The sequence below is a fragment of the Engraulis encrasicolus genome, chromosome 9, assembly GCF_034702125.1.
Source record: "Engraulis encrasicolus isolate BLACKSEA-1 chromosome 9, IST_EnEncr_1.0, whole genome shotgun sequence".
NCBI lineage: Eukaryota > Metazoa > Chordata > Actinopteri > Clupeiformes > Engraulidae > Engraulis > Engraulis encrasicolus.
The window spans coordinates 24624067-24639066 of NC_085865.1; the positions used below are offsets into that span (position 1 = coordinate 24624067).

The 15000-nt window shown below is 46.8% G+C and overlaps 1 protein-coding gene across 9 annotated transcripts in view; it reads right to left on the reverse strand.

The window, feature by feature from the left end:
- arhgef4 (Rho guanine nucleotide exchange factor (GEF) 4) overlaps positions 1-15000 on the reverse strand; it is a 187741-nt gene that overhangs the window by 71486 nt on the left and 101255 nt on the right. The window contains exon 1 of one of the 9 annotated variants that reach the window (XM_063206820.1): positions 9544-11232. The exons of the other annotated variants lie outside the window; for them this stretch is intronic. Within the exon in view, the coding sequence (XP_063062890.1) occupies positions 9544-9910 (367 nt within the window). The 5' untranslated portion in view covers positions 9911-11232. Of the gene's footprint in view, positions 1-9543; positions 11233-15000 lie in introns of those variants that run through there. 9 annotated transcript variants of the gene reach the window in all.

Sequence of the window (15000 nt, forward strand, 5' to 3'; positions counted from 1 at the left end):
ATTCTGTCTCCCCCTTCTCCCTGTTGCCGCTCTCCCCACAGGTGACAGGTTAATCCCAAAAGACTTTCTTCTCCACAGCTGTCAGTTGAAGGACTTTCTCTCCACGGGTGATTCTTAAGGACATTATCTCTGGACCTGTGACCAAGAGGGTGCTAAAGCGGTCTGCAATGTCACTCTGCTTTGTGACATTACACAGTTGAAGGTTATAGGCAGTGAATGTCACATTAGCGCTCTTTAGCACAAATTAGCAGACAATATTTCCCATCAATATTTCCACTTGCAAGAGAAATCAATGCACTACTCAGTGTGGTATGGAACATTTGAATAATAAAAAAAACGCTGTTGTCATTAATTTCCCAGCTTGAAATAAATTAAATAATTATATCTATATGTATCTAATGATCCGTGGAAACTATAGATTCATCAAAGAGTCTTCCAGAGAATGGTGCAGCCATCATCTTAAAGGGACAGTTTGGTCAATTTCAACATGCAGTTGTAATGCTCACACTACCCTGGACTTGTCAGTGCCTGAGATTTTTTTTTCTTCTTCCTCAGCCGTTTCCGAGATCCTGGTCATTGTAATGGGGGCAGCTCTTTGTTTACATTTCAAAAAAACATTTTTATTTATTCCCAAAAACATCCAAAAGGTTATAAAACATCAGCAGACAACTAGCAAACAGCAGTACCTTTTGGGAAAATAGTTGGAGTTGGCCTATGTTTAATTTTTTAAAAATGTAAACAAACGCTGCCCCCATTAGAATTGCTCATATCTCGGAAAGGGCTGAGCCGAAAAATGTGGCATCACCAGGTACTGACAAGTCAAGGGTAGCGTGAGCAATACAACTGCATGTTGAAATTGACCAAACTGTCCCTTTAAGGCTAACTGCTTCTCATCTACATGCTTTGTAGGATGTCACAAGATGGCCTATTTTAAGTTGTCATGCTTTGTATGCTCGAGGATAGATGCTTTTTAGATGTCTACATATTTAGACGTCCCTTCCTCTCTCCTCTCCAAACCTACGCATTTATTCGGCCACCCTTGGCTCTATCTGTCTCCTCTGTTGTCATGTCTGCTCGGTCTGCTGCTGAAGGGAGTTTTTGGTGTTTTTTTTTTAACGTTCTGACGTAACCACAGCCCCGCTGACCGACTAGCCTGATTTTACCCCTGCAGTTCCACACACTGCCACAGAGGGCGCAGTGTTGAATACAGTAAAGATGCCAACACCCGATTGACTTAAATGAGGAAGGGTAGGAGGTGGAAGCACAGCAGAGCTCGAAATAAACGCCATTGAGTAATCGTCTTCACTTCCACGGCAAAGCTAAAGATAAAACCATGGCTACTATCTATATGTGAATGGGTACGGTTTAGAGACTTAACACAGCGTGTGTTGGTGCTTGAGTGTAAATGACTGTGGCATGTGTGCATGTGTGCATGTGTGCGTGTGTGCGTGTGTGTGTGTGTCTGAGGAAGGGAGACATAGAGAGTAATTGAGTAATTGTGTATCTTCTGCTTTCATAGCCAACAACATGACTTTGAGTTTTATTCTAGGTCACTGTTACAGACGAACAGAAGGTGCAGTGGGAAAATTGTGCAGAGAAAGACAGAGGGAGAGCAAGAAAACGAGAAGTGTGTGTGTGTGTGTGTGTGTGTGTGTGTGTGTGTGTGTGTGTGTGTGTGTGTGTGTGTGTGTGTGTGTGTGTGTGTGTGTGTGTGTGTGTGTGTGTGTGTGTGTGTGTGTGTGTGTGTCTGTCTGTCTGTACGCAAAAGAAAGGCAAAAAGGCAAAGCATGTAAAATGTTGGGGGGAAAGTGGTACTTCGGGTGATTTCACAGCAGAGTCTCTGAGGGGAGTGAGGCAGGGGTCTGTCTGTCACAGCAGCACAACATCATTTCAACTTGGACACCATAGCTCGCCCGTCGCCATGCCAACCAAACCCCAATAGAATATATTTTGCTGATGTCACAAACAAATAAATAAACAGATCAACACAACACCGCATACTGATAGAGGAAGTTGGTCTTTTTCTCGCATATTCTAGACGAGTCCTTTACTTTTCGCCCTCAATGCAATCTTATCCCTTGGCCTTACTTGTTACTCAATCAGAATGCATTCTGGGTGTTGGACCTGATGAAGGTAAATCCTGGACTGCCTGGACCCTGACCCACCCCTCCTCACCCCCAATACATACAACCCCTTTTCTCCACCTTCTCTGGGACTGACCTACCCCTCCTCAAGTGTAAAATCAATTCGGCCATGCCATTTCCATTAGCAAAGGTCCCGCTATCTCCTGCAAACACTCCCCCCAGGCTCTTCAATGGGGAAGAGGACACCAGCTACCGTCAGAGCTGTGAAGCAAAAAGCCCTCAAACCGGGAATCCAGTAAAATCCTGCCTGTTGATAAACCCATAAAAGCCCCTATATAAAGTGTGCCGCAGAGTTACAAGAGGAAAGAGATGGATGAATGTGTGTGCTTATGGGTGGGCTTAGAGTGTTCACTGTACACAAAATGTGCAGCCGTGTGCACTTAGTGAGTGTGTGTGTGTGTGTGTGTGTGTGTGTGTGTGTGTGTGTGTGTGTGTGTGTGTGTGTGTGTGTGTGTGTGTGTGTGTGTGTGTGTGTGTGTGTGTGTGTGTGTGTGTGTGTGTGTGTGTGTGTGTGTGTGTGTGTGTTAAAACCACGTTTTATTTTAACCATGGTCGACCACCCTTTTTTAAAACCATGGTTTTAAAAAGCATGGTGGGGGAAAGAGGTGCATGGTTAAACCATAGTCACGAACCATGGTCTTCTTGGTTACCCAAGAAAACACGAAAACCCTCAATAACTACATGTGAGTAGCCGTGGTGTAATGGCTAGGGAGTTGGACTCTAGATCACAGGATTGCAGGTTCGAATCCTGCCCTCACCATTCCATAGACCTCCATCCATGGCTGAAGTGCCCTTGAGCAAGGCACCTAACATTGATCCAGGGACTGTAAGCCTGTAAGTTGCTTTGGATAAAAAAATCGTCAGCTCACTGTAATGTAATGAATATTAACCATGGTTAGTTGTCATAGTAAAACCATGGTTAATTTTTGCATAGTTAAATGATGGTAAATCTATAGTTAAACCATGGGCAAATCATAGTCAAACCGTGGTTGAATCATAGTTAAACCATGGGTTTACCGCGCTCAAAAAATAGTGACTAAAAACCATGGTTCAGTTCTCATAGTAAAACCATGGTCTATTTTCATAGTGAAATCATGGTCCATTTTTGTAAGGGCCATTATATGTGGAAGGCTGTGTGTGTGTGTGTGTGTGTGTGTGTGTGTGTGTGTGTGTGTGTGTGTGTGTGTGTGTGTGTGTGTGTGTGTGTGTGTGTGTGTGTGTGTGTGTGTGTTTGTGTGATAACGTGAATGCCTTGGGTTTGTGAATGGAGTCCCACCATTTATTCCTTTTCTTTCTTTCCTTCACTCATTCCATCTCCCATCCATCCGTGGCTGAAAGCTGGACGTCTTTGCCATTCAGATGCCTCATGGTCGCCACTGCTGCCCTTCAATGGAGACGGATTGGCTCATTAAAACTCAGTGTTTACCCAGTCTCCGGTTTCAACATGCTCGCCACTACACTACACTCCCCATCAGGAGAAAAGAAGCAGGGACCAAGAGACGGAGAGGGGGAGGGGGAGGGGGAGGGGAAAGATATGATTGAGAGAGAGAGAGAGAGAGAGAGAGAGAGAGAGAGAGAGAGAGAGAGAGAGAGAGAGAGAGAGAGAGAGAAAGAGAGAGAGGGGACATAAACACCACAAGGAAGAAGAGAGGAAAGATGATAGAGAACACATATAAGGAACAACAGAAAGGAGAGACAGAGAAGGGAGGTAAAAAGGGAGAGAAAAGGAAGAGAGATGAGAGAAAAGGAGTAAGAGAGAGAAGAAGAGAAGGAGAGAAGGAGAAGGACAAGGCGACACAGGAGATGGGGAGAGAAAAGATACTTGTGCTGAGTCTGAGCGATGGCTTCTCAAGGACACAGTGTGAATGTGTCTAAATGTGTGTGTGTGTGTGTGTGTGTGTGTGTGTGTGTGTGTGTGTGTGTGTGTGTGTGTGTGTGTGTGTGTGTGTGTGTGTGTGTGTGTGTGTGTGTGTCTGTGTGTACGCCTGTGTGCGTGTTAGTGTGTGCGCGCACACACGTGTGTGTGAATGTGTCTGTGAGTGTGTACGTAAGTGTGTGTGTGTACACAGTTAACAAGTGTGTCTATTTGTCTGTGCGTGTGTGGCGACCGAGAGAGAAAAAGGAGACAGAGACAAAGATATACCAAGATAGAGAGAGAGCGTATTTGTCAACGTCTCTGTTTGTCTTTGCTGCGAGTCTATGTATAACCAGACTAACCCCAGCGCATACAAACTGCTGTGCACAGCCACACATACATCTAGTATGTGTCATACCTGTGGGTCTCCTGGGGGCTCTGTGGGTCTATATGACACATGCACAGATTCTCAATGTAACGGAGGTGGGTGTCTGGTGGTCAGCACAAACTTTCCCAGCCCGCTCCCCAGCCGTTAGCAATGAGAGAACCAAGCCAAACTAGCCACCATCAACCACCACCCCTGTCGTTAGCACTGAGAGCCATAATAAAACTACCTGTACCTGCCATCAACCAAACCAAACTAGTTGCCATGGACCATCAGACACCGCATCCCCCAATCACCATGGCAGCCAGCAGACAGGTGAAGGCAGCTAGAGCTAGACATACTATATATTAAACGAGAGGCAGAGAGAGGGGTGTGCAGAGATGAGATAGTGGCAGAGGCAGAGACAAACAGAGATACTGAGAGAGAGAGAGAGAGAGAGAGAGAGAGAGAGAGAGAGAGAGAGAGAGAGAGAGAGAGAGAGAGAGAGAGAGAGAGAGAGAGAGAGAGAGAGAGAGAGAGAGAGAGTTGGAGAGAGGGCAGTAAAAGGAGCAAAACAGAAAAAAAGAGAGTGGGGGAAGGTAATGAAAAACCCTGAGCTGAATATAGAAACTCGTCATCACTATGCCAGCTCCAGCTTCAGCTCCAGCTCCAGCTCCTGTGTCTGGCCCTGTCGTCTGCTGTGTGAGGTGTGTGATTATGTGATATGGCCGCACTCTCTCTCTGGGGTTCTGCTGTGTCTCCCCGATGGACACACTGCCACAGCCGAGAGGAGACGAGACGAGATGAGGTGAGGTGAGCCTTCATCCTCCACGGCACACACAGCTTAAGGGCTCATTTCAGGTCCCGTCTGAACCTCATTCCGCCTGTCTGTCTGTCTGTTTGTCTGACTTCTCTATCTATCTGTTCAACTGTCTGTCTGTCTGATTGTCTGTCTACTGCTCTATCTATCTGTTTGCCTGTCTGTTTATCTGCCCCCCTGTCTATTTGTCTTTATGTCCGCTTGTCTGTCCACTCTCCTATGTCTCTCCCTCTCCTTTCTGTCGCTCTCCCTCTCCCCCCTCTCTCTTCCTCTTCCTCAATCCAGTCTCCTCTATTTTGCCTCTATTACTTTCTTTCTGACTCACTCTTTTCCTGGTTCTGTTTCTCGCTCTCTGTCTCGCTCTCTGTCTCTGTCTCTGTCTCTGTCTCTCTCTCTGTCTCTCTCTCTGTCTCTGTCTCTGTCTCTGTCTCTCTCTCTGTCTCTCTCTCTCTCTCTCTCTCTCTACCTCTGTCTGTCTCGTTCTTCCGCTCCACTGAGCCCCAAAGCCTCTGAATACTCGACCCAAATGATGCCAGGAAAAAAGGTAACAGGTACTGCTGCAGACAGCAAAACAACACGACCCAAACACACTAACTGGCAGACATGGCACGCACGCAAACACACACGTGCGCATGCACGCACACACACACACACACACACACACACAGTCACAGTCACACTCACACATGCACGCACGCACGCACACACACACACACACACACACAGTTTCTCACGAGCAGAACAATTGGGGACATGAATCGATAACAACGGTCCAGAGATGCTACAAGACGGAGAAGCAGCATCTGTGGAGAGATAGAGAGTGTCACCATTGGCTCCGCGTGTGTCTGAGTCTGTCTACTTAAACATCATTTTACTTGCAGCACTCCCTGTCTGTTTATGGCCACTGCAGAACTGCATAGTGCATAGTATGCATAAACACACAGGCACATACACACACACTTGCACACACACACATGTACACACAACAACACACAACATCTCCTTTTCCCTCACACTGACAACAACACACATCAACACACGCACGCACCCACACACACACACACACACACACACACACACACACACACACACACACACACACACACACACACACACACACACTACCACCCACCCACCAGTACACACACACAGTCAGACACACACACAGTCAGACACACACACACACACACACACACACACACACACACACACACACACACACACACACACACACACACACACACACACACACACACACACACACACACACACACACACACACACCACACAGTCAATCAGGTGTTTACATGCTGGTTCTCCTCTGGTGTAGTGGTTCACTCACAGGTCTGACTCACCAGTGTTTCCCATACATTGAGGAAACTATGGCGGCCCGCCATAGTTTAAATTTGGCCGCCATAGTTTACGAAAATGTTAAAAAAAAAAAAATAAAAAAAAAATAATTTTTTTTTTAACGATATCCGTTTTTGTTAAAAAACGATTTGAATTACGATTGAATTTCCTTCCTTCCTCCTCCTGGAGTAAATACATCCTATAGACTCTGTATTGGTTAGATAAGTAGTCCCACGGTAACACAGAATGAGGGGAAAGCATTAGGAAGTGACCGTAAGGGTATTAGGGCCTACAGTTGATTCATGTGTGCACACGTGTAACATCGGGTGAGTAACAGTACATGTGCGCAACGATGCGAGGATCTTCGTCCAAATCGCTAGTCGCATGCATCATCGCTAACTGCGTTTACATCGCGTGCCGCGTGTAAGGGAAATGTTAGTTGTTGACATGTATGGAATTCACTTCAATTTGTGCTGTTTCTTGCTTCAGTTGTGGACAAAACGATTGGCCAAACTCACAACAGAAAGCCTTTGCTGTGCTACTGTCCCAGAGAGCTGAAAAAAAAACCTTCATAGAAGAAGTGACACAACAGGGGTGTTAACCAATCCAATGAGTTCTCTCTCTCTCTCTCTCTCTCTCTCTCTCTCTCTCTCTCTCTCTCTCTCTCTCTCCATCTCTACTCTCTCTCTCTCTCTCTCTCTCTCTCTCTCTCTCCTACTATTTACCCATAACAAATGGTGAATTTCAGAGCCCTTTTTAATTTGTAGCCTATACCACTGAAGGCATGATAATGCTTCATCATATTTTAGAAATAGGGCCTATGTGCCTTTTATACCAAATGTTTATCATTTTGAAATTGTTTCAGTTGTTTATGACTTGTGTATGACTGAAATTATCTCTGCATACTATCAGTGCTGCATTGCTTTGTAAAGATAGGCTATTCAACACACTTTAAAAACACACTGAAAAGATACGGCCATAGTAGCCTACTGAAAACATTTTGTTCATAATAATGGTGATTAATAAATGGTGGTCTTAAATTTTCATACTGACATCCTTGAATTTGACTTGGTAGATCACGGCAGACCATCAACTTCAAAAGTAGATCTTGGTTAAACAAAGGTTGGGCACCCCTGCTATAGAGAGAACCACAAGTGCTTGAAAGACAGGGATCAAACGCCTAGTCAAGTTGTTGTAGTTTACTTGGGTTTGGGAGCAATATAAAAAACCTTCAGAGAAGGGACAGTTGGGATGAGTTTACTAACACTCCCTAGGCTTTGTTTTACAGTTGTAATGAGTTTGGTGACAGACCTTCATTGCATCACAGCAGAGGAGACATCGGGCTGCATATAGAAATTAATGTGTAATGAATATGAATATAGACATAAATGTGTAATATGTTGTTCAGCCCTTTTAATGGGAAGGAATTTGGAAAAAACTGGCCCTGTGACCAGCACCCCTCATGTAGAATGTGTACGCCTACAGATATGTGTGGGGGAAAAGGCATAGCCTACCCTCTAAGACCCTTTTTGTCTATGCGTTAACAATTTCACAGTGCTCTTAAATTCTTATCTCTGCTCCTATTTTGTTTTATTATTGTTTCCCAGACCCCTGCATGAGGGACGAATGAAACTGTGTTGTAAACAGAAATTATTCACTGTACTGCATTTTTTGACAATGACAATGTACTACTATTATACAAGTCATGGGTAAAATCTTATGTAGCCTTATTTCTCAAAATATAAATGCTGGCTGAAATATAGGCCCCAGGCCTACAGTTTTCTCCATGCGCCAAATGTCATACTGTAGTCATTGTTTTGGCCGTTTTGCATTTTACCTACTACAAGAATACACACACCCCCCCCCCCCCCCCCAAAAAAAGGCCCGTGTGAGAACACCCCCCCCCCCCCCCCCCCCCCCCCCCCCCCCGGAAAAAATAAGCCCCGGCTGCCCCCATAGTTTCCAAAATTTCTGTGGGAAACACTGACTCACCATCATCCTATTCTGCATCACTCAATCACTCACTACAGTGGGAAAAAACGTCAGCTTAGCAATGATAAACAACAGCTATCTCTCCCCCTCCTCTCTAAACCGTAAACAATACAGTTCAACTCTCTTTTTTTCTGTATCTGTCCCCCATCACCACCTTGTCTTTCATTCCAACCTTGTGCGAAAATCTGAAGTACCGCCTCCACGCTTCATGAATCTAGTAGCCCCAGGCATCTCTCTCTCTCTCTCTCTCTCTCTCTCTCTCTCTCTCTCTCTCTCTCTCTCTCTCTCTCTCTCTCTCTCTCTCTCTCTCTCTCTCTCTCTCTCTCTCTCTCTCTCTCCTCTCTCTCTCTCTCTCTCTCTCACACACACACACACACACACACACACACACACACACACACACACACACACACACACACAGACACAGAGAGTACACTATGTGCTTCTGTACACACCGCACCATATGAAAACAACAAGCCCACTCCAAAAAACGTTGCTATGTTACCATAACACAGCAGAGTCGACCGGGTGTGAAAGAGGATGCTTCCTCTTTTTAAACTGACATCACCTGATGCGATATTTCTCCCCTCCTCTTCTCCATCCCAAACATCCCCCTCCTTCCTCCGTCACACCCCTCTCTGAAATCCCTCAAATTCCACACCTCTTCTCATGCACCTTTTCCCTCACTCCTTCCCTCTTTCGCCTCTCTCCGTAAATCGTTCACTCCTTCCTTTCACCTGTTTTCCCTCTCCCCGCTTCCACCGCTGTCTACATGTGTGCACCCAAAACGTGCACCCTGCAGTCTTAGAGCTGTATGTAGTACAATCACCCCATGGAGATAATTGTCCTCATGTTATGCTATGTTATGTATGTATCCTCCCATCCACCCGCTCCCACCACACCTCCCATCCATCTACCTTTCCCTCACTCCTTCCCTCTCTCCATCTTTCCCTTCTCCCATTGCTGTCTCTCTGTGTGCTGTGTGTACTGTATAGTATCCAACCCCAGGCGTCCTTACCAGTGGTCGAGTGCAGGCTCTCCAGGCTCCAGTAGTGGGACAGAACCCCACGCAAGGTGCCCCCGAGGCTGCCAGCTCCACTGCCACCACCACCACCGCAGATGCCACCACAAACGCCACCGACACCTCCAATACTGCTGATGCCACTTCCGACGCTGCCACCGGCTCCACTGCCAGCTATGCCACCGACGCCACCATGGATGCCCACGCCGACGCCACAGCCGCCCCCTCCGGGCAGCACCCCCATGCCCAGGCTACTGGTGTCCGAGTCGGAGCCGGGGGAGAGCCCCGAGCTGCCGCTGCCACTGCTGCCACAGCTGCCCCCGGGCAGGGGCACCGAGCTCTCCGAGCCCTGCTGGGTCCTCATCAGTGGAGGAGGGTGGACAGAACGAAGAAGGACGGACGGACGGACGAAGCGGAGAGAAGAATAGGCAGGTAAGAGAGGTGGTAGCGGAGGGGCGTCAGGGGAGAAGAAGAAGAAGAAGAAGAAGAGAGCTCCTGGGAGAAGAGAGAGCTGCCTCTCTCTCTCTCTCTCTCTGTCTCTCTCTCTGTCAGTCTTCACACTGCTGCCGACGCTCAGCAGTGCTACTTCCCGCTTGCCGCTCTACTCTATGAGAGAGTCACCCAGGAGAGGAGAGGCGAGGTGAGGCAGTGGAGTAGAGGAGCTGTCTCCACTGCTAAACGCTGTTTCCACTGACTGCCGCTTCTGCTGCTGCCTCTTACTCCTGATGCTTAGAGAGAGAGAGTCCCCAGAGAGAGAGAGACTGAGAGAGTGTTTACGTGTGTGTGTCTCTCTCTTCCTCTCTGTGGATGTGGATGTGTGTGTGGCTGTGTGTTTCTGCACACACACACACTCACACACACCGCACACTCACTACACTAGACTACTAGACTAGCCTCTACCTGGCACAGCTGTGTTGCTCTCGGTGGCTAAGCCTCACTGAGTGCTCTAGCCTCTCCCCCTCTCGCGCTCATGCCGGCTGCGCCGCCTCCTCCGTCTCTCTTTCCCTCACTCTCGCTCGCTTACTCACTCCATCTCTCTTCTTACCGCTTGCTTGCTCTGCCTCTCTCTCTCTCTCTCTCTCTCTCCCCGCCTCTCTCTCTGCCTCTGTCACTCTCTCCCCCACCCCTCTCTATCTCTATCTTGTTGCCTTGCTCGCTTGCTTACTCCATCCACTCTCTCTCTCTCACACACTCACACACACACATACTCAGTTCAGCTCTCTCTCTCTCTCTCTCTCTCTGTCTCTCTCTCTCTACCACTGAAGCACACACACACATATAGACAAACACACATGCACACAACACATACCCACACACGCAGGAGCGCACACACACACAGACAAGCCCATAGACTGACATCAGTGGGGCTCCAGCAGGGAGGCTTCCTACGCTCCGCTCTGGCTTATCAAAAGCCAAAGCATTTTCAGGGCTGGGCTCTGATAATGGCTCTGCTATCCACTCTCCTCCCCCCTTGCTTCATCCCCTGCTATCTCTCTCTCTCTCTCTCTCTCTCTCTCTCTCTCTCTCTCTCTCTCTCTCTCTTACTCACAAATATGCGGTCGGTGTCTCTCTCTCTTTCACACACTCCCCCTCTCACTAACACATTGTTATCTCTCACTCGCTCCCTCGGTTACTGAGGTGACTGCACACACACACTGGGAGAAAGAGAGAGAGAGAGAGAGAGAGAGAGAGAGAGAGAGAGAGAGAGAGAGAGAGAGAGAGAGAGAGAGAGAGAGAGAGAGAGAGAAAGAATGAAGAGTGGTAGACAGATGGAGAGAGAGAGAGAGAGAGAGAGAGAGAGAGAGAGAGAGAGAGAGGGAAGAGAGAGAGAGAGAGAGAGAGAGAGAAAGAAAGAGAGAGAGAGTGAGAGAGAGAGAGTGAGAGAGAGAGATGAAGAGAGGGAGAGAGTGGTAGAGAGAGAGAGAGAGTGGTAGAGAGAGAGAGAGAGGGTGAGAGTGGCGCTGAGCCCTGGCACGGTGAGGATAAGAGCCTGCTGCTTGTGAACCTGTCACGCAGGATGCAGCGCGGCCGGGATTTCCTGCCTGTCACCGCGGAGGCTGAGAGGATCAGCCAAGGGGCCCGGACGCTAACGACCACGGAGGGACAGAAATATACTCAAATCCACACTGTTGATGCCCCTGCTCAAATCCACACTGTTGATGCCCCTGCTCAAAGCCACACTGTCGATGCCCCTGCTCGCTGGTCGTGGTAGTTCGCCCCACTGAACCTCGCTACCAAGCACAGGTGCACGAGAAACAAAAGGGGGACAGCATATATGTATGTATTATACAAAGATAGGGCTTATGCTAATAACGATGATGGAACAACAGAAATATACTCAAAGCCACACTGTCGATGCCCCTGCTCGCTGGTCGTGGTAGTTCGCCCCACTGAACCTCGCTACCAAGCACAGGTGCCAGGAAACAGGGAGAGGGAGAGGGACAGCATACATTATACAAAGATAGGGCTTGTGCTAACGGCGATGGAGCAATAGAAATATATTCAAATAAAACATTGTTGATGCACCTACTCTTTGGTCATGCTTGTTCGGCCAACTGAGTCTCATCAGCAAATACAGGTGCACTGCCTGTACAAACAAACAGAGTTTCATTGTTGCTGGTGGTTCGGTCTGTTGTTGTTGCTCTGGGCTTTTCAGTCAGAGGTGTGTTCACCCTCCTGAATCCCATAACCAAACACAGGTGTTCTCTACATACCAAAGGAACGTAACTAATGAGTGTGAGACAGGACATAAATATGCATGCCTCTGGCCTGGGGCATACAGGGCTATTCACCTGCTCAATACAGGTGCTGCACTGACTGCACACATAAGCCCACCACAGGTGCATGCCACATACAATTTGGCTTGTACAAATGAAAAAGGGACAGAAAACACACATGCTGTACTCATGCAGCTACAGTAAGTCGAGGTTATTCACCTATTCAATACAAGTGCATTGGACACATAACCCCATGTGATTATGTCCATGTATACAGTATTGTCGTCGGTCAGGGCTGGTCACACACCTGACTCTCACCTTAGCAGTAGTGACGTAGTGAACGCACACACGCACACACACATTCATGCAGCTGGGTCAAGGTTATTCACCCATTTAATACAGGTGCCCTGCGCACATAACCTCTCCATACAGTATGAAAATACATGGGTGGTTGACGTGACGCCTTGTTAACATTCGTTGAAAACCTACAAAACTGTTATTTTTCCTTTAAAAAACAAATGTCAATGAAAGAAGATGTGGTACATTATGTTTCATATTAGTCTCAGGTCAGAAGAAACATTTTTGTTAAGATTTATGTAAAGGTTTATGTCAAATATCCTGCGGTGTGACTGTAACATTAATGAAACCTGGAATATAATATATATATAAATTAACCAACCAGACTTTGAATAATGTATGAAGCTTTTGGCATGATTGCATATATATTAACTTTATATTAAGATATGTGAATGTGAAAAAACTCCAGACAGTAATATTAACTACAAGTTCAATTTCGTGACACAAATTGCTTCCTGTGGGGTGACATGTATGTCAATGTTTGTGAATGGGCAGCTGCAAGGCCAACTACAAGGGTCTTAAAGACTGACTCCTAACCAGTCAGTACCGCAGTTATTGGAGAGTGCTGTGGAAGTTTAAGGTGACTATTAACCTCTTAATATTGCAATGTTTCTGTCCCACACTGGCACACTGAGGAAGGCAGAGCACCGAAACGCGTCTGTGTAAATAAAAAGAAACCTATGCATGGTGCGACCTTTTTTCATATTGCAATGTTTCTGTCCCGCAATGCTTAGGTTCATTTTATGGTGTCCTGTGGTGTGACTGCTCTTAAAGAAGGAAAAAAAGTTTGTTTGGTTACAAATGAAAACACATATTAAGATTAAACACAATATCATTATCAAGTTAGCATGAGCTCAGATGTCAGTCATGTATACAAAAGGATTAAAATGGCCATAATGCAGTGAATTTCCTGTGGTGTGACATGCCTATGCAATGTGTTGATGCAGGACACATTTTCCCAAAAATGGCAAAAATAAGGCGAAATTCCACGGACCACTAAGTGTTTTATTTTTTATTTTTTCCCCCCTTTTTTTCCATCATTTTTTTCAGGAATTGGAAAAACTTTTTTTTTTGCGTTACGCCCTTAAACGTCAACCACCCACGTATAGCCATGAAGTGTTTATCTACCGCTGCTCGGCTGCATCAGAGAAAAAAATACAGGTGCGCTGCACATGCTAAGGATCTCTCCAAAGACAAAGAGACAGAAATAACTCATAAACACTGCTTGGTCAGGGATGTTCACAATAATGCAGGTGCATTGCACAAGTTACAAAGTACAGCAAAGAACTGCAAATAGAATGTCACCTGAGGTATGCTGCACATGCGAGTACAAGGCACAAGTAAGCCCATTTATCAACACACCTGCGGGATAATAGACACTGACACAGACACCTACTTCCATACTTAAACAAAGCCTTCCGTAGCCTACTGTCACGCTATTGTGTGCATACGGACATACAAACATGCACGTACACATGCATGCCCACGGACACGCACATGCACTCTATCTCTCCCACACACACACCCACACACACACCCACACTCATTCATGAAGACAATCTAGAAAGTGACCCACGCACGCGCTTACACACGTGTGTGTACAGACAGATAGACAGACAGACAGGCACACACACATAACACCCCACCCCACCCCACCACCACCACACCCCAATCCCTGAAGTAACACCGTACTGATCAGTCTTGTCTGGGAAATCCACGCTAAGCTGAAACTTAATACACCACAACCGTATAGGCCCACTGACTAATACCACCCCCCTCCCCCCCCCCTCATCCTTCCCATCCCTTACCCCCATGCCCCTTTACCCTCATCCCCCCTCTTCACCATTACACAAGAGGATTACACACACCATCACCAGACTGGGAGGCTCAGGAAAAACATACACAAGTACGCCATCATCACACCAGTGTAGGTCCATACAGATCCATGGGGGGGCCGTCATGGTATAATAAGCAGAGATGAGGAGTTAAACACTGAACACACACACTGGACGTCAGAGCTGCAGCATGTCAGGGGTAGGTGGGGGGGTTAATAGATGTATGGTTTGTTTGGCTACATGGCCCCATGGGATGAAGCGGTTCACACAAGAACATGGATAAACCAGACGCACCAGAGAGAGAGAGAGAGAGAATTCCGAGCATTCCCATTATGCCTGCCGATGACATAACAGTCCGTGCTCCTTGCGGACGTGCTGGAGAAGGGAATGTCGGGTCTGTGCCCACTTTAGGATACAATATATTTTTTTTAGGAAAAGCACAAAAGCACAATACCTCTTAATGTATGTCCTCTACAAGTCTTCTGTTGTCCAGTCTTGCACTTTAAATGTCTGTATGAGCACTGTCTATGTCCATACTGTCTTAA